The sequence below is a fragment of the Dreissena polymorpha genome, chromosome 1 (assembly GCF_020536995.1).
Source record: "Dreissena polymorpha isolate Duluth1 chromosome 1, UMN_Dpol_1.0, whole genome shotgun sequence".
Lineage (NCBI taxonomy): Eukaryota > Metazoa > Mollusca > Bivalvia > Myida > Dreissenidae > Dreissena > Dreissena polymorpha.
In genome coordinates, this window is record NC_068355.1 from 33,380,145 (window position 1) to 33,408,091 (window position 27,947).

The following is a 27,947-nucleotide window of genomic DNA, read 5'->3' on the forward strand; positions in this document are numbered from 1 at the left end:
CTAGTCATTACTGCCTGTCAGCATTAGCGTCAAAAGCGCATTCTCTTAGGACACTTTTTCCCCTGAAAGGACAAACCGTGAAAGTCCGCACAGCTACTGTTGCCCGCACTATCAACATCAAAAGTATTCCCCTTGGCAAGGTAACACTGTTGAATTTATGGCTTGAATTGTTTCTTGATTTTCTCAAATTCTTTGCTGAATTTCTGTTCGTCCCATAAAAAAATGGAACACGTTATTTAACTGGTCATTCTTCGTGATGTCCAACATCGAGAACTGACTGTTAGCGTAACCAAAACTACTGCTATAACTCCTGGTGTCTTTAGCACTCGTCCCACTCAGGCACTCCAGCTAAACAAAACTACTCAGATGCAAGTGTGGGAAACTCGACACGGACATAGCGGAAGTTGAGAACAGCACATGAAATCTCGATGTGCTCAGAATTTCCTGCAGAACGGAATTGTTAAACACTGCTGACCCTTTGAGGCCGGAGGTCTAGGGGAGTAGCTTGGGGTCAGGAGAGAAGAAGGGTCGCCCTGGACTGGAGCTCCTGCAGGCCGGACTGGAGCTGTTGCTGGGCTAACTACATATCAATGCTGGTGCTCTCCTAAAAACAACAATAGCACAGTGGGTGATATGAACTTGTTACAAATGTTTATATTACATTCTTTAAAAAATTCTGCTTCTTGGTTGGATGTTAAGGCACAGTGGGTGATATGAATCTATAACAGATGTTTATATTACATTATCTAAAAACTTTGCTTCTTGGATGTAAAGGTTTTCAAGAGCAAAACGTCTATCTCATGAATGTCTAATCTGGCATTTTATTGGTTCATTGACGTTAATAGCATGAACGTTAATACAATTAAACTATTGTGTATTAAGACATAACACGTGTTGGCTAAAGCTTTACTAACCTGTAAATTCATAATTATTATCCTTACTTAACTTTTAGAGATGTAATTTCATAAGCCAATATGCAGCTCATCAATATTAGGATGTGTAGCATGTAAAATACACATAAGCAAATCAGGGAGGACACTTTGGATTATTATAATAAAGAAGATACTTCTTTCCAGCAAAACCACATTAAAGAGCAAATTGATGTCCCTCATTAGCCTGTACTGACTGCACAGGCTAATATGTGACAACAAGTTAAGCACATGCATTAAGCCCCATTTCCCCACAGCACAGTTTATTTATCTTTATAGCATGATTTTTTCTAATTGTACTCATTATAATATTAATCTCTTTACTTTTATAATGCCTTTACAGATGTTTTACTGTTAATATATTTTTCAATAAATGGGAGGAAACAATTAAATATTAATGTCTTTGCAAAGTTGCAAAAAACACACACCTAATATTTTACCATGCCTTTACAGATATTTGATTGTTAAAATCTGTTAAAATTCACACTAGAAAACAGTTCCAAAGTAAATCAACATGTAATAAAGTTGTTAGACATATTTAAACAAACAACTTAAAGGGCTACAGCTCACTGCTGATACAGATCTTCAATTCTCTCCCTTCTTAGTGTCATTGATTAAACAGCAACTTAAAGGCAAAATCTCACTACTGGTGCAGATTTTTTATTATCTTCCTTGTTAGTGTCAGCTAAAATAATTAAAAAGCAACTTAAGAGGAAGAACTCACTGCTGGTGCAGATCTACAGTTATCTCCCTTGTTAGTGACAGCTAAAATGATGTAATATATGGATATGGATAGGCCGCGTCCCCGCACATTGCTGGACTTTGATACGGCTGAGCCTTTCATTAAACAGTCTTCCGCTGTGCTCAGCAATTGCTGTAACATTAAGGGGACCAATATGATATATTTTGGCTATGTCAGTATTTTGAACTTGTACATGTAAGTTAGTAATACACCAGCATTTTTTGCAAATTCCTAGCATAAAATATTCAAATTGAGAATGATGGGTCTTTTTAATTGCACGGAACTTAATTGTAAAAACCCATCAAAATATTATTTTACATGCGTTTTTGTGGCAATGTTAAGTGTAAGTGCTCATTTTATAATTCCACTTGCAAATACAGAAGTGTCTATTATGAGTGCTTTAAACAAGATGTGTTTGTGAAACACAATGTCCCCCTATATGACGTTTGAACTTGAAGGATGACCTTGACCTTGACCGTTCACCACTCAAAATGTGAAGCTCCATGAGATGCACATGCATTTCAAATATAAAATTGCTAGCTTCAATAGTGCAGAAGTGACATTACATGAGCGATTTTGACCCATATATTTGACCTTGAAGGATGACCTTGACCTTTCACCATTCAAAATGTGCAGCTCCATGAGATACACATGCATGCCAAATATCAAATTGCTATCTTCAATATTGCATAAGTATTCATAAAATCAGTGATTTGGGCCACATATATTTGACCTCTGACCTTAAAGGATAACCTTGACCTTTCACCATTCAAAATGTGCAGCTCCATGATATACACATGCATGCCAAATATCAAGTTGCTATCTTCAATATTGCAAAAGTAATCATAAAATGAGCGATTTTGGTCACATATATTTGACATCTGACCTTGAAGAATGACCTTGACCTTTCACCACTCAAAATGTGCAGCTCCATGAGATACACATGCATGCCAAATATCAAGTTGCTATCTTCAATATTGAAATACTGCAAAAGTGTACATTAAATGAGCGATTTTGACCCATATATTTGACCTTTGACCTTGAAGGATGACCTTGACCTTTCACAACTCAAAATTTGCAGCTCCATGAGATACATATGCATGCCAAATATCAAGTTGCTATCTTCAATATTCTAAAAGTTATTGCAAATGTTAAAGTTGGCGCAAACCAACAGACCAACCAACAGACAGGGCAAAAACAATATGTCCCCCACTACTATAGTGGGGGACATAAAAAAGGGAAATAAATGGCTGTTCATATACACCTGGGAGTAAAATTATGTTATAGACTACTTGCCCTTAATGACTACCTCCTGACAAAACTAGTTCGTTCGTACTTTGATGACGCCCAAACATAGAAAATTTCACATTTACCAATACCAAGACACGATCTTTTTTTGAAAGTAAATTGCAACATTAACTTTGTTTGATATGTTTATGGGAAATTAAAGTTTCAGAAAAAATATACCCAAAACATCCACAAACACAAATCAAATCACAGGGCTTGTTTTGAGTCATTTTTGTGTCATCCTTCGGTCTTGAATTTTTTTTAAATTGCGAAAAAGAGTACATTGTGAAAATTTCAGTTGCAAACTTCTTTAAATTGTGAAAATTTGAGTCACGAAATTCAGAAATTCATGAAAAATGCCATTCCCTAAGAAGGAAAAATAGCCCTGAGTCATGGCTCCTTTCTGACAGACTATTATTTCAAAAAAGGCCCTGACAGATAAAACAAAGCAAAATATTAGTCACCAATTCAAGATGGAGACTGGAATGTTTACCCCCTGATACTGGATAATGATTTATATTTGTTGGCACCTCCAGGTTATAAAAAAATACTTGTTCATGGACACGTAAATTTGTGGATTCCTGATTTTGTAATAACACGAATTAGCCCCGGGTCATTTTGTTATGTGTTTGAGTTTATTTAGTGGATTAGTAAACACACCAAATGAACATTAATTAATTTCCAACAAATAATAATGAATTTAGAGTTTTTTTTCAACATTTTTTTAGTAAAGTGTTTGAAAAGCTTTATTGTATTTATTTTTTAATTTTGATACACAATTGTTCATTTAGAACAATAATTTTAAATCTTTTTTAGAGAGGTGTATTCCTTGCTCAATACAGGCGAAAACCAATAACTAAACCTCGCTGGGACAGACGACAAAAGTTAGACCCATCTGGAATTTGATCGAACTGATTTCAAATAGATGTATGTTTACTAACATAACTTTGCAATAATTTGTTGAATTAGTAAAAACAGAAAATATATACGTCATATTTTTAAGTCATCAATATTTTAAAATAGTTAAATATACAATCAAAAAATTATCATATGTAAGGAATAACGCTAAGAATCAAAGCAATTATAAGCATTTTATACACATCACCGAAAAATAAAACAGCACGATAAAAATAAAACAGCACGATATGTATTAATTCATTTTTTTTTTTTTTTTAAGAATGACATGATGTAAAGATACAAAATTAGAAAGTATCCTCTATGATTAGTCTGTGTGTGCAATAAACAGGCTAATGTGTGGATGACACTTTGAATGCATTAAGCACTCCTTTCCCAGAATGAGGCTCATCTTGTTAAACTTTGTGACAGACTGTAGGTGGAATTGCTTTGAGCCTCCTTTTGAGAAAACAGTAATTTATTATTAATATTGCGTAAAGTGTCTTCCCAGATGAGCCCATACAGCCACACAGGCTACTCCGCTAGACGGAATTTCGTTTAGAAGAGACTTCCTATATTAAAAAAATTCCCTAAATGCATGGAAGACAATTAATGAAACTACATACTGTTCTTTTCCACCTCATCTTTTTTTTGCATTCTAAATAAACAGGAAATACACATGCATACATTTTCCTTGCCAAGTTATGGGTCTGTTCAACGGACCCACACCCAAAGCGTTTATTTAAAAAAAATAATATCCTCAGGATAATTATATCTCAATCATATTTCGATAAGATCTAAACATGAGATGTGTTTGTCAGAAACAGAATGCCCCCTATTGCGCCGCTTTAAAATTAAAATGCTAAAATGCAATCCCCAGCCATGGAATGCCCTGTCCCCCGACATCACTGGACTGTAATATGGCCAGCCTTTCACCAGACAGTTGTCTTCTTTGCTGTGCAGTAGCTGTAACGTTGAGCGAACCAATATGGAATATGCAAACTGCACAGGCTAATCTGGGACAACACTTTACACACATGCATTAAGTCTTGTTTTCCCATGCAACCTTACATTGTTGCCATTGCATGCATGAAAACTAACTCTAAAGCCTTATTACACTGTTCTGGGAATAAGGCCAGGGTCCTTCTTATTGAGAACAAATACATTCCATGGAATCATATTTATAAGCTTTATTAAATATCTCACAACTTTATAAAACCTCAAGGCCTTATGAGGATGACAGAAATTCTCCGGGTGTTGTGTAACTGAGGTTCCTGTTTGATAAGTTGGAAAGCATCGAGCTGAAGAAGGGTTTGAGTTATTGATCCTCAAGTAAAACAAGTCCTGCTGTAAACATGATATACACAATAAAAGACGCCATTTTATGTTTTGTTAAATCATATCATTCTTGTCAATGTCATCTTTAACATTCTTAATACACAGGTTACACTGTAAACCATTATTATTTGAGGGACATTATTTTGGTTGATTTTAAGGGTTCACTGATCCACAAGTTTATCACACACAGAAAAGTAACTGACACAAATTCATCATTTATTTTTCTGAACTGAGAAATCCACAAAATAAACTAATGTGTCCGTAAAAGTCTTTTTTGACCACGAAATTTCGGATGAATATATATATGAGTTTACACTTTACAAACAAGTAAAGAGGATATTTTATCTTAAGTAAATTCATACTTTTCTTTTCCACCTCATCTTTTTTGCATTCTTAATACATAGGGAATACATAAGCAGGTCTTTTCCTGGCATATTTATGGGTATGTGAAACGGACCCATACGCAAAGCGTTTTTCTTTCCTTAACAAGGGCTGTTTGTAAAACATGCATGCCCCAAATATGGGCTGTCAGTTGTAGTGGCAGCCATGGTGTTAATACGTTTTTTGTCACTGTGACCTTGACCTTTGACCTAGTGACCTGAAAATCAATAGGGATCATTTGCCAGTCATGATCAATGTACCTATGAAGTTTCATGATCCTAGGAGTAAGCAGTCTTGAGTTATCATCCGGAAACCATTTTACTGTGTCCAAGTCACCATGACCTTGACCTTTAACCTAGTGAGCTGAAAGTCAATGTACCTATGAAGTTTCATGATCCTAGGCATAAGTGTTCTTGAGTTATCATCCAAAAACCATTTTACTATTTTGAGTCACTTTGACCTTGACCTTTGACCTAGTGACCTGAAAATCATTAGGGGTCATCTGCCAGTCATGATCAATATACCTATGAAGTTTCAAGATCCTAGGCCAAATTATTCTTGAGTTAACATCAGGAAACCATTTTACTGTTTCAAGTCACTGAGACCTTGACCTTTCACCTAGTGACCTGAAAATTTAAAGGAGTCATCTGCCAGTCATAATCAATGTACCTATGAAGTTTCATAATCTTAGGTGTAAGCATGCTTGAGTGAACATCCGGAAACCATTTTACTATTTCGAGTCACTGTGACCTTGACCTTTGACCTAGTGACCTGAAAATCAATAGGGGTCATCTGCCAGTCATGATCAGTATACCTATCAAGTTTCATGATCCTACTAGGCTTAAGCATTCTGTAGTTATCATCCGGAAACCATTTGACTATTTCGAGTCACTGTGACCTTGACCTTTGACCTAGTGACCTGAAAATCAATAGGGGTCATTTGCCAGTCGTGATCAATGTACCTATGAAGTTTCATGATCCTAGGCCTTAGCGTTCTTTAGTTATCATCAGGACACTATCTGGTTGACGGACAGAAGGACCGACAGACTGACAGGCCGACATGTGCAAAACAATATACCCCCTCTTCTTCAAAAGGGGGGCATAATAAGTGCCTTATGATTAATATGTCTCAATTATATTTCAATAAGATCTAAAAAAAAAGTATATTACTAGCATAATATGATTTTATTCTTTTAATTTTAAGTATTAGAAATAGTTATATTAAATTTGTTTTTCTGAAATCAATGGACTTTTCGCACGAAAAAATAAAAATCCCAAAATTGCATTTTTTCCCAAATTGGCCATGAAAAGGCCTGATAATTAAAACGTCTTTGTTACCTTCTGTGTATTCAGGTCATCCTTGTCCACCACATCCTCAGCATCCTTGTCCTGACTCAGCAGCGACTGTAGCAGCATAATAGCTTGATGTTTTTCTTGTATGTATATTTAGGACTCACACAAATTTATATAAATGTAATGAAAATCAATAACAAATGTTCAACAGCATAAAATATGGCAAATTAATAAATCTCACATCAAGTGTTACCTTTCTGTAAACATTGCGTAAAATATCAATATATACTCCTCCAAAGATTACTTAAACAATTTCATATTTTATTTAAAAAATATTCATCCATATACATTTCTTACATGGCATGGTGTTTATAGAAATGAAAGTCTAAAAATAGCCTCAGTTGCTATGTACAAGTGCATCTATTTACAAATATGAAATTTTCAGTTGAAATGCTTTGTTTTTTCATGCGCAGTTTACAAGAACTGAATGTTAGGACCATAATGACACAAATGTTATGACAACATAACATAATATGCATTAGATCTAATGTTCTCACAAAAACCCTCACATTGTATAATCAGATAACAATATGTGCACATAAATCATTTGTATCTTTAACTACACACTTAATGTTGTATTGTAACATCACACACTACTATGTTCGTATGCTAAACAACACATTGTCATTGAAATACTAATCACTAATTACAACAACTCATACATACATGTTCACACTATTCCACTCTGAACACCAGGATTGTGTCGCTATTCCACAGTCCCACAATGATGGATGATGTTGTGCTGCTGTAACAGACTGACCATGGGTACCACACTCCATCCTCCTCAGTAGCAAGATTAGCCAGCTTACTCTGCCCCTCCCAGCCCACCTGTAGTACAGTGTGGGGCCAGCCTCCACAGACCAGCACTTGGCCTGCAGGGGTCACATGTAGACCATATGGGCCACGTAGTGCTGGGTCTGTGTATGTAGCCAGGAGTGTGCCATCCCTGGCCAGGGTGAGAAGCTTGTCCTGGTACCTGCTGATGATGTACAGCCTGTCTCCTGTGGGACTCACAGCACACTTGATTACTGCAAAACAGAGTAACATCAAGATATTGAATTACTGTTAATGTTAAATAATCTTATTAAACATACTGCAGTGATATTGTATTACGCATATGTTGCTATAAAGAGGCCTTTACACATCTAAAATATATGCATACATTTCAATGATTCAATAGTTAAGTGTGACAATAAACTTCAGTAGCAGAGCTATTGTGTAAACGTTTGACATGTTGAAATGCGACTGGTGAGTAAGATATGAATTGAAGCAAAATTACACAGTCTATTCGATTGAAAAAATTACACATACAGAAACAATTGCTCAGTTCAATCAACATGTTTATACCATGTTACTATGTGCAGCATGAATAGATTTCCCACACATGTATACATGTGATAACTATGTACTGAAATTAGTGAAATTGACCAAAGCAGACATAATTCATGTGCTGTGTTACAACGTTATTTGTGTTTTTCAAGTGTTTATAACAGGAAAAATAATATTCAAGACAACAGTTATTGACACTTTTCTAGCTAGTTAGATACAAAACCAATTTCAACAGCAAAATGTTTAAATGAACATACTACTATAATTACAATGAAATTAATACATACATTTGAACACTTCATAAAGAATACAACCACAAGAGTACCTATGCTATAAGGCGTTATGAAATTATTCAATTTAACAAACATATTGTACATGTACAATCATTTAAAAACCACAAAATTAAGACAGGGTCAGAAAGTGTCTCTTTCCCAGGAACTCAGTTTCTATTTATAGACATGCCATGTAGTGACAGTCAAAATACTTCATTACTCATATTTATAAATCAATATTTCTGAATCTTGTTTTGGCTACAATGTACTGTAGCATTCAAGGGCACATATGAATTATAGAACAAATATTTTATAATACATCAGCGGGTTTTCTGCTATGACATCTGAATTTTATTTTATTTTCATCTCACAAAGTATATAACTATAATTTATATGATTTAAAAAAACACAAGATAAAGGCCTTATGGGTCATTATTTGTTGATAAAAAAAATAAATCCTAATTCGGTTCATTAAGTCGATAAAAATTTCCATATTCATCATTGTATGGATTTAAAACAAGAGCACAGCATAACAGGTGCCAACGCTCGGCTGCAAAAGTTTGTCAGATTTTTTTTTTAGAGGTCACAGTGACCTTGACCTTTGACCTAGTGACCCAACATTTGGTGTGGCATGTAGAACTCATCAAAGTTCATCTACATATGCAGCGATTTTCCTTGTCCAATTGGGAAAAGTACCCGTACCGGTCCAATTGGGAAAAATCGAGTCGTGAAAACCTCAAAATTGGGAAAAATCGAGTCGTGAAAACCTCAAATTGGGAAATTGGTGTATTTGATTTTTTGCTCCCAAATACTTTAAAATTGATAACCAAGTGTTTTCAAGCTGTCAATATTATATAAACCTAGGTTCAAGCTATAGAGCTGCAAAGGGAAACTAACTAAATAATTTTTTTATTTTTTTATTTTTTTTACCTTAAATTGGGAATTTAAGGACAGCAATTGGGAAATTTGTATTTTTTTCGTAATTGGGAAAGTGCCGTTTACCGGTACTTTATAAAGAAGGAGGAAAATCGCTGATATGAAGTTTTAAAGTTGTAGGTAACAGCACTTTGATTTTAGAGCCTATATTAAAGTTTATATTAAAGGTCACAGTGACCTTTGACCTAGTGACCCAAAAATGGGTGTGGCATGTAGAAATCATCAAGGTGCATGTACATTTGAAGTTTCAAAGTTGTAGGTGGAAGCACTTTGATTTAAGAGCGAATGTTAAGGTTTATGTTGAAGTTTTATATTAGAGGTCACAGTGACCTTGACCTTTGACCTAGTGACCCCAAAATGGGTGTGGCGTGTAGAACTCATCAAGATGCATCTACATATGAAGTTTCAAAGTTGTAGGTGGAAGCACTTTGATTTTAGAGCCTATGTTAAAGTTTTATATAAGAGGTCACAATGAACTTGACCTTTGACCTAGTGACCCAAAAATGGGTGTGGCGTGTAGAACTCATCAAGGTGCATCTACGTATGAAGTTTCAAAGTTGTAGGTGGAAGCACTTTGATTTTAGAGCCAATGTTAAAGTTTTAGCACGACGCCTACGAAGGACGATGAGTTGGTTATGACAATACCTCGGGTTTTCTCTAAAAACAACTGAGCTAATAACAAAATTTGACTAGACTCCTTTTCCCACAATGGCTAGACAAATCCCTGTACATAATACAAATGTTATCAGGATGGATTTACCATGATCCTTACCTGTATATTTGAATGACCTATGTTCATAGAGTCTGCAGATCAGTTTGCCACTCAGTGTGTATTTGTACAGTTCTTGACCAAAGGCGACAAAAAGGTCTCCTTGGTGATGGCAAATACCTCTACATTCATGTTGTAACTGAAACTTCCTGCCAGAAACAAGCTTTCCCTGGTTGACAGTGATAAACTGGACCTCATGTATGTTGCCATTATTCAAAGCCACTGCAACCTCACTGGGTGTGATCAAACAAATGTCAAATGGCCTAGCATTCACATCCCAGTGACTCACCACCTGGTACTGCTGGTTCAGCAGCTTGACTTTATTATTATTGAAGTCTGCAACCAGGACCTGCCCATCTGGGAGAGCACATATAGCTGTGATCCAGCATGTGTTTGAATCACTTGTTATTCTCACATTGTGCTCAGACTTCCCCTGGACCTTAAACATCTTGCCTGACTTTCCAAGCAGAGTCAATGCCTGCTGTATGATATGTTTACATTTTATGCTGGCTATAAGACAGAGCTCCTTATTATCTCCAATTTTCTGAACGATTTCAAGTAATTGTAACAAGTCACTGTGAAGACTGGTGCATTTATGAATAGAACTTGTAACTGACCCTTTAATGCTTATAACTTCATCTTTCATCTCATTTAGTTCCTTCAAAGTAATATTGTCAAATTCATTCAAGATAGAAAGAACACTCCTACACATGTCATCTTTTAAATATTGCTCAATTTTTCCCGATGTGCCCACACAATTATAACCACACTTATCCAAATTAGTGTTTACATTGCCACGCATTTGTTCGATCATATCTGCCCTATGTTCCTTGTATGTTTTCTGCAATGACTCAACGCTGGCCTCCTGACTGATCTGAAGGCTTTTGATTTCACCCAGAACAGTTTCGAGCTCAACTGACAGTCCCTGTAGGTCTGTGGGCTGCGTGTTTGTCAGCTCATTAATTGGAGTCACTTTACTGCACTGGCTGAAATGACCAAATAATACAATGTCATGAACATACCTAGGAATAAGTAAGCGATATTATGTAATACTTCAAACAAGTATACAGTTTAAAATAAAACAAACATGAAAAAAGAACTCTTTTCTTAGGCTTAATATGAGAGTATACAGATTTGCCCTTTTCCCTGTCTTTCCATCCGCGTGACTTTTCAGTCGTATATAACTCAACATGTATTCTTGCAACTTAACGAGTACAGTAAACAGGCATGTGAACTTGTGCACCTCTTTATTTTGATTCTGTTTTTTTCATTATGATTGTAGAAATAATTTAATCATTATAAAAAAATGAATTTTAAAATGTGTGTCTAGTGAACATTAAACAGTATTGCTACTAGATGACTGACACTTTGCATAAATAGTTATCATAATGTAATTTTGAGGACCTGCAAATTTTGGTATGCCTTTTTTCAACATACCCAGAGTTATGGCCACTGTTTAGTAAATAAATCACATATAAAATTGTGTTGTGATTTACTCAAAGAGTACAGCTGATAGTGGGATGAAATATTCTAAAAGTATTACCCACCATGTGAAATTTCTTTTAACATAGAAGAGTTATGTCCATTTAACCAAACAATCATATTTCTTTCAATAGTAAGAACACATTTTTAGTTGTTTACATTGTTTTCACTTTTAATATTGCAAACCTTGACCACACTATCCATTAAACACATGCAAGAAAAGATCATTGATGCTCTCCCACCCCACACAAAGCAGGCATGACTTATAATTAATATCTATTCTCAAACATTTTAAAATAAGCCAGCAATGAAAATCAATACAGTGTTCACAAACACCTGTCATAAGTGGATTCAAATTAAATGACTAAAAAATTTAATAATGGCAGTACTGTAATACATAGAGAGAATATTATGTGAGTTTTGGATAAAGATCAAGTTTATCATGCAAGGCATAGAACCATGGTAGCACGAGACTTGCCGAGTGCTACCATGGTTTGAGTCGAGCATGATAAACTTGATCTTTATCAAAAACACACATAAAACTCTTTGTATCCTATTATGTCCTCCCTTTTTCCATTAATAATAATAAAATATCGCATTTTTTACTATTTTATCTTCCTGTAGTTGACAAAAACATATTCTCCAATTTAAAAACAAGATGCGTTTGTGAAACACAATGTCCCCCTATATGACGTTTGACCTTGAAGGATGACCTTGACCCTTCACCGCTAAAAATGTGCAGCTCCATGAGATACACATGCATTTCAAATATAAAATTGCTAGCTTCAATATTGCAGAAGTGACATTACATGAACAATTTTGACCCATATATTTGACCTAGGATGACCTTGACCTTTCACCACTCAATATTGCAAAAGTATTAATAAAATAAGCGATTTGGGCCACATATATTTGACCTCTGACCTTGAAGGATGACCTTGACCTTTCACCACTCAAAATGTGCAGCTCCATGAGATACACATGCATGCCAAATATCAAGTTGCTATCTTGAATATTGAAATACTGCAACAGTGTACATAAAATGAGCTATTTTGACCCATATATTTGACCTTTGACCTTGAAGGATGACCTTGACCTTTCACCACTCAAAATGTGCAGCTCCATGAGATACATATGCATGCCAAATATCAAGTTGCTATCTTCAATATTGCAAAAGTTATTGCATATGTTAAAGTTGGCGCAGACCAACCAACAGACCAACAGACAGGGCAAAAACAATATGTCCCCCGCTACTAAAGTGGGGGACATAAAAACAACACAAATCTGATCGAAAAATAGTGATAATATAAAGCTAAAGTTTATACGATCGTTGTTATACTATCCATTTTCATCTGGTAATACCCTGGGTAAATGTAGCATGTTCAATATTCCTACAGTGTTTTATCATAATCTGCTTCAACAATTGTTATATGTAATACAGGTACTGAAACTGACTACTACACCTCTATAATTTCATGATATAAGATTATGTGACCTTTGACCTATGGACCTTCACATGGATTTACATCTGAATCTTCCTCGATGTAAACATAAAACACGTTGCATGGATGTAAGTCAAAGCATTCGACCCTAGATATCATGTGGAAACAATTGGTCTACGGACCAACTGATAAAGGACAGATGCAAAGCAAAATAACCCCGCAAATCATTCTTACAGGAAGTCCTCTATTTATTAATAAAGTCTTAGTATAAACAATCTAAGACTATAGCCTGTAATGAGCGGCTTATGGCAATTGCAACCTGGTCTACTATCTCACAATATGTTTTAATGTTATTTAACCTATTGTGATTATTTTGCATTTGTTGTTGTCACTTGATCTATTCGTGGACAAGAAAAGACGCCATTGTAAAATATTTATAAGGAGGCTCCAAGAGAAAGGTCTATTGTTTATTTATATGTGATATTAAAATGTCATAAAGTAGCAAGCCTAGAGTCAATGATTTTTTTAAAAATTGGGCTATATGTGTAATATTTTCACCTTACTTTATCCTACACAAAATAAGAAAAACAACAATTTAAAAAAGAAATACTTTTTTCTCATTATTTGAAAAATAAATAGTTAAATGGCAGCAAAGCAAGAGCCAATCGCTGTTCATGAGCTATTTTCACATTTAAATGTTAATTTCCCAATGTTAATGAATTCCAACTCACAAAACACGTTCATGATTATATAACAAATATTTTTTTACAGTAACGTGTACTTAATATTGAACAGAGTGGATTGCACATTTTTCACAAATATACACATACCAATGTCTAAAGTAAAAACAGTTGGAAAATAATATTCATATTCAAATGAATTATAACCAAAAGGGGGTATAATGTGGGGTGTGGTAATTTATTAGATGATGTTTTAAAAAAAAAATTGGGGGGGGGGGGTAGGGGTGAGAGGGGGGTATAATGAGGGGTGGGGTAATTTATTAGATGATGTTAAAACACTGTATTATGTGAATTGGGAATAAGACATCAAACTGGGAATGGACATCATTTTGATGATTTTCTCAAACAAAACTATTCATTTCATAATCTACATATATTTTTGTAATATATTATCTATAATTTAAGCTTAATAAAAATTTTCCATGACTTTTTCATTAACAGTGATTGAATTAGTATCATTTAAAGTGTATTTTTAAACTGCGCGGCATGGACACAGTTTCATTTCATGAGGATTTTTTTTTTATTAATAAAAAAATCCAGTTTTGAAGTAAAATCAATTTAAATGATGCTATTATATATGCAAGTATATGTTTTAATTATAATTTGTAAAACTAGATAAATGCAACATATAAAACTGCATTTTATGCACTTTTGATAAAACACAATTTATTCCCTAATTGATGTCTTATTCCCAATTCACATAATACAGTGTTTTAAACAAAAAATAGGGGGGGGGGGGATGGGGCGGGGGAAGGGATTCTGCGTAGAGGAGTGGGGAATTGTTTGGGTGGAATCCATTGTGGTATTTAGGTAAGTGTTTTTTTGTCAAAGTAATAATAAAATGTGATCATAAATAAAGAAGTTATGGCAAATTAAGCAAAATGTTCAATTATCTAAGTGTAAAAGAGGCCATAATTATGTAAAAATGCTTGATACAGTGGTCTGCTCTTATTTATAGGTTGGGGTCATGTTGGTAAACAAGTATGCAACATATAAAAGCAATATGTCAAAGGATATAGGAAATATTTTGGGTAGTCAGCAAACTTTAACATAGATTTATCAATAATATGCATATACTAAGTATAAAAGGGGCAATAATTATGTAAAATGCTTGATACAGTGGTCTGCTCTTGTTTATAAGTTGGGGTGATGTTACTTAACAAGTATGCAAAATATGAAAGCAATATGTCAAGGGACAATGAAAATAAATGGGGTAGTACGAAAACTTAAACATTTGCTGCATATTCTAAGTGGATAAGGGGCCATAATTATTACAAAATGCTTGATAGAGTTGTCTGCTCTTGTTTATAGATTGGGGTCATGATGGTAAACAAGTATGCAAAATATGACAGCGATATGTCAAGGGACATTGAAAATATTCGGGGTAGTATGCAAACTTAAACATTTGCTGCATATTCTTAGTGGATAAGGGGCCATAATTATTACAAAATGCTTGATAGAGTTGTCTGCTCTTGTTTATAGATTGGGGTCATGATGGTAAACAAGTATGCAAAATATGAAAGCGATATGTCAAGGGACATTGAAAATATTCGGGGTAGTATGCAAACTTAAACATTTGCTGCATATTCTTAGTGGAAAAGGGGCCATAATTATGACAAAATGCTTGATAGAGTTGTCTGCTCTTGTTTATAGGTTGGGGTCATGATGGTTAACAAGTATGCCAAATATGAAAGCAATATGTCAAGGCACAATGAAAATATTTGGGGTAGTACAAAAACTTTAACATTTGCACGCTTACGTTAACGCAGATGCTAACGCTAACGCTGACGCCGGGGTGAGTAGGATAGCTCCACTATATATATTTTATATATTATAGTCGAGCTAAAAACAATCATGGAAAATATATGAACGCTTTTTTCATTGGCTTAAGACAGGGATATATAGATTTGCACTCTTCCATCCATCGGCATGACTTTTCTGTTGTATATAACTCAACACGTATTCCTGAATTTTACGAGTACAGTAACCAGGCATGGGAGCATGCGCACCTCTAAATTTTCGTTCTGTTTTTTTTTCATTATCCCCACGCTTTTTGAAAAGCATGGGGATGTTGTGCTTATCTCTACCGTCCGCCTGTCCGTCCGTCTGTCTGTCCGTCCTGGCCAATATGTCCTCCTACACTATAAGCACTAGAACCTTGAAACTTACACACATGGTAGCTATGAGCATATGTGCGACCCTGCACTATTTGGAATTTTGATCTGACCCCTGGGTCAAAATTTATTAGGGTTTGGGCTGGCGGGTCAGAGATTTTAACTCATTATGTATGTTATTTAAAATTAACTTATTCATTTCTGCACCGTTTTACTTCAAATTGATACTGAACCTCCCTTTTGACAATACGGTCAATCTCAACTACAGTACAGCCAAAGCGGAACAAACGTATTTCGCGATCCGCAGCGGCAAGGTGAAACAAGTTGATGCTGCGTCAGTCGTTGAAGCCGCGTCAGTATTCGGCGGCAAGTCGGATTTCCCCGCGAAACTTCGCATCTGTCCACCGAGGCATGCCGCGATCCGCGACATGATGCCAAGTCGATGCGCATCATGAAATAAAAAATCTTTCAAAATTATTAGTTACATGAAGTTAACAAATTTTGAAAGAACAATTATAATAATAATTAAAATCATAATAAATTTATTGCACGCGGATTGTATTAGCATATACATGTAAGCATAGTTAATGTGTCTGGCCAATTAAGTTTGTTTCCCGCCCCTAGTGTATGTATTTTACACATAAACAAGGTCACGTTATTATGTTTTCGCACATAAAAGTGGTCAAGGCTCCTGCATATGGTGGATTCATAAATTAATTGCATGTTGAATTTGCTATTATATTTAAGCTGAGAAAATTAGCAGCTTGAAGCCACATCAATAATCAAGACGGTGACGACGTATTTGTTGTTTTGTTAATTATCAGCTTATTATAACTATTGTTTGAATATGCGTATATAAACACGTTTTATTTTGTTCGCTACTAATTACCCGATAATCCCATATATTCCAGTTTTGAAGCAAATGCTGGTGGTATCGCTACTAATTACCCGATAATCCCATATATTCCAGTTTTGAAGCAAATGCTGGTAAATATTTACGATACACAAACATTCTCGATATTTCCTTAAGTATCAAATACATTTTGGCTTTTTTACTATTTATAGAGATGATGAAATAACGTCTAATCGGGGCGTTTTTTTTCCCCACTGAACACGCGATTTACGCCTGACGTGATGTTCATGTATTTATACAACACAAAATACACCCAAACTTTCCAAACGACGTTCTACATGTCTGCATAATTTTCGCGCGCTTTTTATTAAACAAAGGATATTTTAGCACTGTTTATTTGACGCTAGAATTTGCCAAATGTCGCGTTAGCAATAAAATTCGGAAGTGTGTATCGGATTACAAATTTAATAATGATAATCGAACGAAACATTAACAGTTGCGCGTAAATTAATTCTACGCTACACATACATGTATGTACATGTAGGTGGATGTCTTTTCACTAGATCCGCCGCGTACGTATGTGGCGGATTTACTCCGCGAAAGTACGCGAGTTTAACTACAGACTCGGGGTCGTTGCGAAGATCGATGCCGAGTGCCACGGCGATACGCCGCATCAACACACGATTCGGCCGCCGCGTACTAATAATCTGGCCGTGGCATAGCCGCGGATTACTTTTGTGCCGCTTTGGCTGTACTGTATGCATGGCCCCGTTAACAACCATAAGGCGCCCTGCCCACATAGGCCACAGCCACCCAAAATTGCCTTTTACTATTTCTTCATTTCTACACTGATTCACTTCAAATTGATACTGAAATTTTCTTATGACAATACGGTCAATCTCAACTTTGCATGACAATACGGTCAATCTCAATTATGCTTGGCCCCATTACCAACCCTGAGACGCCCCACCCACATAGGCCACACCCACCCAAAATTGCCTTTCACTATAACTTCTTCATTTCTACACCGATTCACTTCAAATTGATACTGAACATCTCTAATGACAATACAGTCAATCTCAACTATGCATGGCCCCATTACCAACCCTGAGACGCCCCACCCACATTGGCCACACCCACCCAAAATTGCCTTTAACTATAACTTCTTCATTTCTACACCGGTTCACTTCTAATTGATACTGAACTTCTCTTATGTCAATACGGTCAATCTCAAATATGCATGGCCCAATTACCAACACTGGGGCACCCCGCCCAAATAGGCCACACCCACACAAAATTGCCTTTTAATATAATTCAGGTTTTTTTCCCCACTTTTTGGGAAGATAGCCCATGGCTTTGGAATTGGGAATTTTATCGGCATTTTCATGAAATTGGGAAAATAAATTCATTAGCCTTTTTTTCCACACGAAAAGTCCACTGATTAGGGAAATACTAAATTTGATATAACCCTTTATAATCATTCAAATTAAAAGAACAAAATCATATAATACTTTTTTAGATGTAATTGAATTAAAATTGAGATAAAATACACAGACTTCTTTCTAAAAAAAAAAAAAAAAAAATTTATTTTTTTTTGGGGGGGGGGGGGGAAATTGGGAATTTTTTGCCACATTTTGGGAAAAAAGTATACTTTTTGGGTTTGGGAACATAGCCGAATTTGGGCTATAAAATCGGGCCAAAAAAAAACCTGTAATTTCTTCATTTCTACACCAATTCACTTCTAATTGATACTGTACTATTCTTATGACAATACGGTCAATTTCAACTTTGCATAGCCCCATTACCAACCCTGGGGCGCCCCGCCCACATAGGCCACACCCACCCAAAATTGCCTTTTACTTAACTTCTTCATTTCTACACCGATTCACTTCTAATTGATACTGAACTTCTCTTATGACAATATGGTCAATCTCAACTATGCATGGCCCCATTACCAACCCTGGGTGCCCCTGGGTCAAACATGCGGCGTGGGGATACGCATCGGCCTCTGCCATGCCATTTCTAGTTATAATTGTAGCAATGTTTAATTTTTATAAAAAAAATACATTTTCAAATATGTGTCGATTATAAAATAATCAGTATTGCTACTAGAGGACTGACAATTTACATCAATATTTATTGTCATGTAATTTTGCCCACATGCATGTCCCTTTAACCAAACAATCATATTTTTTTTAATGGTGATAAGCGTAACTAAAAAGGACTGATGATAGATGGATACGTCTACAGTAACATATTAATCGTCAGGGAAACTCGTGCAACTCTGTATGTTTGTTCGTAATTTTTTTACACTTTTGGGACAAATTCAGGATTGCAGAGGTATTCATGTACTAAGAAAACATATCTAGTTGTTTACATTGTTTTCACTTTTGATATTGTAAACCTTGACAACACTATGCATAATAATGCAAGAAAAGATCATTAATGTTCTTCTACCCCACAAAACAGGCATGACTTCCAATTTTTGAAATTAGCCAGCAATGAAAATCATATACACTACGCGTCCCGCGATTTTTGCCTAAATCACCGACACTCGGTGGTCATTATTTATTTTGGGTGAAAAATCATCGCGATCTCGCGCGTTTCATCACGCTAGGTCGAGCATGATCACCGTGTATGCTATAAATATCATCTCTGCGGTGATTCACCGCGATTCACCCCGTTCATGGTCAACGCAGTGAAGAACGATTTTCCTACTTTACATGTAGATGTCTAATCTTCACAAAGATTATAGCAATATGGGATTATTAGCATTGTTGGCAGATATAAGAGAGTAGCCTTTTTAAAATTTCATCATGTATTTCACACCCATGTCCCTTACAGGTTAATTTTTACTTTTTAAATGCTGCGTATAAAACAAAACTAGTGTTCGCACCTAGCTGTATGATACCGCAACTGGAGGAGTGATAATTGCGTTATTGATTATGCAATTAACAGTTTGAAGCCATGGAGAACTCATAACTCATAACTGATTGTATTGTAATAGTCGTATTTTCCCAGAGTCTCTCGATTCCCCGGATCATACGTTTCAACTGTCTCAATCACATTCATGCAACTTCTTCCATCTTTATCCATTGCTCGATAATCCCGCATATGCCCTATTTCCATTTTAAAAGCGAATTCTGGTTACTATTGACGATAAGAGTCCTTAAGAATGTCGTACACGCTGTTTTGTAACCGTTGCGCTGTTTCAGTTCCTTCATAATTGAAACAATTATTGTATTGTATACTGACTACATGTACACACTTAAGTGTCATGTACAGTTCATAATCTTCTTCAACGACCAATAAACAACTTAATTTATATTTAGATTAAATGCAACATGTACACATCATTTTCTGGGAATCAAGAAAGCGAGTTTATTTTGTGAAAATAAACCAATATCTGTTTATTGAATTTGTCAAACTTTTATATATATATATTAGCAATTCTTATAAAAATAAATATCGTTATTTTAAATGTTTTAAGCAATTTAAGTCTTTTTCTGAGAGCATATATGGGAATTAACTGTGTGAGCTACTTCAAAATGTTTACAGCTATACAGTCATTGTTTTGACAGACAACGCGTGCTTATCTTAAGTTTGTTTCTGGTAATACACCGGATATTGGATGTTTGGGGCTTGATTGGATAATAAAACAAAGATGCAGTCGGCGGTTTTCAGTAGAACTTTTGTACAAACCAACTTAATCAACAGTGCACATGCTTATCTAACATTTAAGGATCATCAACACGGGTACAAGCAAATTGCATGGACCATAATACACAGTCCTATGGTAACATTTAGTAAAACACGTGGTCAGAAACTAACAAGTTCGAGTAATAAAGCAAAGAGATTATGATCTGAAAAATTGCATGGGGTCCGAAATGAAACAGAATGCCATCAAATCAAACGATTCACTCCCTAATTTTAAGTGTAACAAACTATGTTTGAAATATTTAAAATAACGATAATTGCGAATGATCACAGCTTCCATTTTTAAAAGTATAGGCTGTTCAACATTGCTCGAGAAATTATAAAGACAAACGTTTAGTAATGTTCCATTAAATGAATTTTACACGCTTCTATTTTATTAAATAGATCTAGCAGCCCAATGGCGATTGGAGAAGCGTACATCACCTGAAGCAATGTGTAAATTTAAATTTAGATGCACATGTAAGTCATTTTATGAAAATCAGGACGAAGTGAAAGTATTAATTTTACAAATAAACCAACATTTGATTTTATTCAAATGGTCGACATTATTTATATTCGTGTCGTCTGTGTATTTGAGCAACTCTTAAGCAAACAGATATGGTTTATTTCAACGTTTAAAGCAAGTCTCGTTTCCGATATTAAACTATAAAAATTTCTTCGGTATGGTTACTGACCTACACAATCATTGACAGATGACATCCGATGGTAATTGTATGAAGTATGCAGAGAAGCTGACGAAATGATAAAACAATCGCGTAGAAGTAAAAATATCAGGTTATTATCTGTACCTGTTTCTTTCGGAGTGAATACTCATTGTGGCTGCGGAGAAACTTGAGAACAAAAGAATCTGTAGCCGCGAACTTTGTTGGTTTTGCGTGAGCCGTACTGTACAATTGTTATTTCAACAAATAAAGATATTGTTCGTAAATCAGGATTCGACATTCAGCAAGTACGCTGTTTACTTTCATATTGGAATACATTTTCGCGATCTAATGTGATCGTCAATAGTGATGACATTAGTTAATAATTTGAAATTTAAATCTAGTAGTCACCGCGAATCAAGGCGAGTTGCGGTGTTTTCGCAATGATTCTACAGCTGATTTTTATCACCAGATGGTTGCAGTGAAATCACGGTGGAATCACCGTGAATCAACCACAGAGTGGATTCCCCGCAATTTGCGGCGAATCACTGTGATTTGCCACGCTGGCCCAAACGCGGTGGTCGGTGATTTAGGCAAAAATCGCGGGGCGCGTAGTGTAAATTATTGTTTAATAAACCGGCTGGGACTGTTTTTTTTGCAAGCACCTGTCTGAAATGTTTTCAAATTCAATCAGTGAATGCATTTAATTATGGCAGTACTGTAATATATCTGTACAATGCCTAATGTTCCTACATAGTTTCATCATAATTGAAAATCTGCTTACAAGATTGTAATTATGTGTATTAAATGTTCAAAACCTGACTTCTACATATACACCATTATAATTTCATGTTTAAAGCTTCTATGACCTTTGACCTATTGACCTCAAAATGGATTGGCCTCTTAATCTTCCTCGATGTAAACATAAACACATTTTGCATGGCTGTAGGTCAAAGCATTCCCTAGATATTGTCTAGAAACAATTGGTCTACGGCCAAATCGACAAACGGACCAAACAACAGATGCAAAGCAAACAAAACCCGAATCTTAGAAAAGGTCCTCTATTTCTAAATAAAATCTCAGTATGAACAATCTAGCCTGTGATGAGCGGCTTATGACATGCAACCTGGTCTACTATCTCACAAAATGTTTTGTTGTTATTTAATCTATTGTGATTATTTTGCTTTTGTTGTTGTCACTTGATGTATTCGTGGACAAGAAAAGACGCCATTGTCAAATATTTTAAAGGAGAATCCAAGAGATTGGTCTACTGGAGAATCCAAGAGATTGGTCTACTGGAGAATCCAAGAGATTGGTCTACTGGAGAATCCAAGAGATTGGTCTACTGGAGAATCCAAGAGATTGGTCTACTGGAGAATCCAAGAGATTGGTCTACTGGAGAATCCAAGAGATTGGTCTACTGGAGAATCCAAGAGATTGGTCTACTGGAGAATCCAAGAGATTGGTTTACTGTTTATTCATGTTTGATATTGACATTTCATACAGAAGCAAGCCTAGAGTCAATAATATTTTAAAAATTGTGAAATAAGAATAGAATTATATTTCGCAATTTACTTTATACTACACACAATGAGAAAAAGTGTTCTGCGGTCAGAGACATATGCACCCCCAAACAGGGCTTTTAACTAGTGATCCCAATTTGGTTCATCTACTGTCCAAGGCCAATGAGCATCTGAAGTATCAAGCAAATCAGTCAATTCATTGATGAGTTATTGATCAGAAACAATTTTCACACTTATTGTTACAATGACTTTAAAATTTGACCTAGTGACCCCAATTTTGACAGGGGTCATCTACTGTCCTAGGCCAATGCGCAAGGGTAGTAAAAAGCCAATCGGTCCATTCGTTGACGAATTATTGATCAAAAACGCTTTTCCCACTTATTGTGCCAGTGACCATGTCCTTTGACCTAGTAACCCCAATTTCGAGAGGGGTCATCTACAGTCCAAGGATATTGCACATGACAAGTATCAAGCCAATCGGTGAATAAGCTGACAAGTTATTGATTAAAAAACTATTTCACACTGACTGCATAACTTATTTCAATTGGACTCATCTACTGTCCAAGGCCAATGTACATAAAGTATCAAATAGGATATTGACCTTGACCATTGACCTAGCAACCTCAATTTAGATCGGGGTCATCTACTGTCCAAGGCCAATGCACATATGAAGTATCAAGCTAATCAGTCAATTCGTGGACGAAGTATTGATTGGATGCCACTTAATGTGATTGTGACCTTGACCTTTGAAGAAGTGACCTCAATTTCAATAGAGGTCATTTACTGTTCAAGGCCAATGCAAATATGAAGAATCAAGTCAATTTGTTGATGAATTATTGATTGGAAACGATTTTCACACTTAGTGTGATAGTGACTTTGACCTTTGACCTAGTGATTACAATTTCAATAGGGGTCATATACTGTCCAAGGCCAATGCAGAAGTGAAGTACATGTATCAAGCCAATAGGTTAATTTGTTGACAAGTTATTGATCGTAAATGATTTTCACACTACATGTAAGTGTGATAGTCACCTTGACCTTAAAGCCTTGACCAAAACCTTGAAGGTCACCTTGACCTTAGCTCTTAAAACCTTGTATACAGACTGATTCGACTCTACCAAATGTTCTTGTTCGTTATTTGTCCTTTTTTATAATAGTATTTTATTTGTTTGAATTGCACACGTGATTAACAAAATAATCCAAATAAAACTGGTATTACTATAACATATAATTCCAAGTTCTTTATGTATTCATGGTCTAAAATCAACTGTTCCTTAATACTGAAAATTGCTAGAAAATCTGATGTCCGTATTGTCTGTATTATTTCAAAAAGAGATACTGCATTGACATTTTCTCTGATAAACAGAGATCGTAGAAATGTAATCATTTAACGCTAGAACAAAGCAACAAAGCCAATTAATCAAACATGGGAAAAAACTAAACAAGGGCTGTTTGTAAAACATGCATGCCCCCCATATGGGCTGTCAGTTTAAGTGGCAGCCATTGAGTGAATACGTTTTTTGTCGCAGTGACCTTGACCTTTGAACTAGTGACCTGAAAATCTATAGGGGTCATCTGCGAGTCATGATCAATGTACCTATGAAGTTTCATGATCCTAGGCGCAAGCGTTTTTGAGTTATCATCCGGAAACCATTTAACTATTTCGGGTCACCGTGACCTTGACCTTTAACCTAGTGACCTCAAAATCAATAGGGCTTATCTGCGAGTCATGATCAATCTACCCATGAAGTTTCATGATCCTAGGCGTATGCGTTCTTGAGTTATCATCCGGAAACCATTTTACTATTTTGGGTCACCATGACCTTGACCTTTGACCTAGTGACCTCAAAATCAATAGGCGTCATCTGCGAGTCATGATCTATCTAACGATGAAGTTTCATGATCCTAGGCGTATGCGTTCTTGAGTTATCATCCGGAAACCATTTTACTATTCTGTGTCACCGTGACCTTGACCTTTGACCTAGTGACCTCAAAATCAATCGGGGTCATCTGCGAGTCATGATCAATCTACCTATGAAGTTTCATGATCCTAGGCGTATGCGTTCTTGAGTTATCGTCCGGAAACCATTTTACTATTCCGTGTCACCGTGACCTTGACCTTTGACCTAGTGACCTCAAAATCAATAGGGGTCATCTGCGAGTCATGATCAATCTACCTATGAAGTTTCATGATACTAGGCGTATGCGTTCTTGAGTTATCATCCGGAAACCATTTTACTATTCCAGGTCACCGTGACTTTGACCTTTGACCTAGTGACCTTAAAATCAATAGGGGTCATCTGCCAGTCATGATCAATCTACCTATGAAGTTTCATGATCCTAGGCCCAAGCGTTCTTGAGTTATCATCCGGAAACCACCTGGTGGACCGACAGACCGACCGACATGTGCAAAGCAATATACCCCCTCTTCTTCGAAGGGGGGCATAATAAACCAAAGTTTATCATAATAGCAGCCAGCATGCTGTGGTAAACAGACTTGCATGCATTTCGGAATACTTTACTGTGACTTTCCCGCTTTTGTAAATAAAATTATAAGATCAATATTTGCAATCAAAATGCACTAATAAGCAAACAATTAAATGATTATCTTATAATTAAGAAGAATGGTTCTATTGCATATTTATATAGATTTTAATACAAATACCATATTCAAATAAACATTTGACAATTTGACATTTTAGTAAAACTGAAGCTGTCAATTCAGCAAATAAACTAATCAAAGAATCGAAGGACTGAGTGGTATAAATGACAAAATGACCATGTATATGCCGTTTCAAGGTCATTCTGACTTTGAAAAGATACACTGATAACATAAATTTATCCTACACACTATATTTAGTCAATATATATATTTATTATAAATGTATATTGTTGTTACGGTAAATAAAAGCAAAAATTGTATTATGTCAATGCGCACCTCTATATTTTGTTTCTGTTGTTTTCATCATAATTGTAGTGATGTCTCCTATTTATACAAAAAATGACATTTTAACATATGTGTAGAGTGTAAAGTAAACAAGGGCTGTTTGTAAAACATGCATGCCCCCCATATGGGCTGTCAGTTTTAGTGGCAGCCATTGAGTGAATACGTTTTTTGTCACCGTGACCTTGACCTTTGACCTAGTGACCTGAAAATCTATAGGGGTCATCTGCGAGTCATGATCAATGTACATATCAAGTTTCATGATCCTAGGCGTAAGCGTTCTTGAGTTATCATCCCGAAACCATTTTTCTAAGTTGAGTCACCGTGACCTTGACCTTTAATCTAGTGACCTGAAAATCAATAGGGGTCATCTGCGAGTTTTGATCAATGTACCTATGAAGTTTCATGATCCTAGGCATAAGCGTTCTTGAGTTATCATCTGGAAACCATTTTACTATTTTGGGTCACCGTGACCTTGACATTTGACCTAGTGACCTGAAAATCAACAGGAGTCATCTGCGAGTCATGATCAATGTACCTATGAAGTTTCATGATCCTAGGCAATACATTTTTGAGTCATCATCCGGAAATCATTTTACTATTTCGGGTCATTGTGATCTTGACCTTTGACCTAGTGACCTCAAATCAATAGGGGCATTGGCCAGTCATGATCAATGTACCTATGAAGTTTCATGATCCTAGGCATAAGCGTTCTTGAGTTATCATCCGGAAACCATTTTACTATTTCGAGTCACCGTGACCTTGACCTTTGACCTGGTGACCTCAAAATCAATAGGGGTAATCTGCGAGTCATGGTCAATGTACCTATGAAGTTTCATGATCCTAGGCCTAAGTGTTCTTGAGTTATCATCCGGAAACCATCCCATGGACGGACATATGGACGGACATACGGACCGACATGTGCAAAACAATATACCCCCTCTTCTTCGAAGGGGGGCTTAACAATATACAGGGCTCTTAAACCAGGCAATCACTATTTCTAGGTAATCGAAGTTATCTAGGTAATCATAAGTAGTTTCTTGACAGCTTTAATTTCTTATTGCAGCTGGATAGAGATTTCTTCAATATTGGCAACAAAACACTAGACAAGAATTCTAGTACACATAAAGGTAGTCTTGTCTAAAAGGCTTGTGAGAATTGCTCATGCAGTGTGACTGGTCTGACAGTGATTATAGAGCTCATAATTTGTGTTGAATGCACTTTGTTTTACAAGTTAAAACAATACAATCATAAATCAAACATGAGCTCTACTTTGGACAAAGAACTCAGTGTATAATGTAAATCTATTCTATAATAACTCCAAGCTAAAAGACCTCCCATACCTGAGCATTTAATATATACTTAAATTTAGTTCTGAACTGTTTGAATTGAAACCCACCTTCAAACTTCTTGTTTTTCTGGTGCATGATTATTAAGGACACAGGTTATAAATACCATCACAGGAAATATTAAACTCCCATGAAAAAGAAGGAAATTTCTTAATTATACAGTATTTCTGTGAAAACATATAACAAGTCCAGAAAAGAAACAATTTCAAATTAATTTCAAAAGTTATTTCCAAAAATTTGAAAGAAAGTGTAGTCGTAAAATGTCATTGTATTTGATACTTTTCACAAAAAATTCAGGAAAAAATGTGTTTGTTAAAATACTATAAATCAATATTGCAAACTTGACAATACATGTACTTAATTCTCATTAACATTGTGACATTATATAGTTCATTGATTTCTAAACACGTTTATGTGCCAAAGTATTTCAGAAATACCTGTGATCATTGAAGGCACACTTTGTGCAGCACAACTGACTGTGGTCATCACATAACATTTCAATTTTGTGGTCCTTGTGCGCTTGACACTTCAATAGAAATTCCTCCACCTGTTTCGAAACTGGCCATTCTTTCATGTCATTCCTTCCATAAGCTGAATGTTTTTTTAAACTACTTATCATGCAACTGAATACACAATAAATCGCTTTAAACAGCCATAACTTCATCAATTGATCCTAGGCAAAAGCGTTCTTGAGTTATCATCCGAAAACCATTTTACTATTTCGGGTCACCGTGACCTTGACCTTTGACCTAGTGACCTCAAAATCAATAGGGGTCATCAGCGAGTCATGATCAATCTACCCATGAAGTTTCATGATCCTAGGCGTATGCGTTCTTGAGTTATCATCCGGAAACCATTTTACTTTTTCGGGTCACCGTGACCTTGACCTTTGACCTAGTGACCTCAAAATCA

General features: G+C 35.8%; 2 protein-coding genes across 3 annotated transcripts in view; both read right to left on the minus strand.

The window, feature by feature from the left end:
* Positions 1-22: 22 nt before the first annotated feature.
* The window catches only part of LOC127876068 (uncharacterized), a 299,486-nt gene continuing 271,561 nt past the window's right edge, over positions 23-27,947 (minus strand). The window contains exons 4-6 of one of the 2 annotated variants that reach the window (XM_052420981.1): positions 6,910-6,975; positions 1,654-1,803; positions 23-604 (exon numbers count right to left, since the gene is read on the minus strand). The gene's annotated coding sequence lies outside the window, so the exon portion shown is untranslated. The remainder of the gene's footprint in view (positions 605-1,653; positions 1,804-6,909; positions 6,976-27,947) is intronic. The other variant, XM_052420983.1, reaches the window with a different exon arrangement.
* Positions 359-27,615, minus strand: LOC127866065 (uncharacterized). The gene is made up of 3 exons (XM_052406453.1): positions 27,473-27,615; positions 10,234-11,216; positions 359-444 (listed from the first exon to the last, which is right to left on the minus strand). Exons 1-3 carry the CDS (start codon positions 27,607-27,609, stop codon positions 359-361), a joined length of 1,206 nt encoding a protein of 401 aa, XP_052262413.1. The 5' UTR covers positions 27,610-27,615.

Bases quoted from the DNA above. Each gene is read 5' to 3' on its own strand.
- LOC127866065 (XM_052406453.1), bottom strand. From the start codon at position 27,609: ATGAAAGAATGGCCAGTTTCGAAACAGGTGGAGGAATTTCTATTGAAG. The intron at 11,217-27,472 runs GTATTTCTGAAA...TGGTCATTTCAG, and splicing joins TGTGCCTTCAATGATCACAG to CCAGTGCAGTAAAGTGACTC. The intron at 445-10,233 runs GTAAGGATCATG...TCCGTTCTGCAG, and splicing joins TAGGTCATTCAAATATACAG to GAAATTCTGAGCACATCGAG.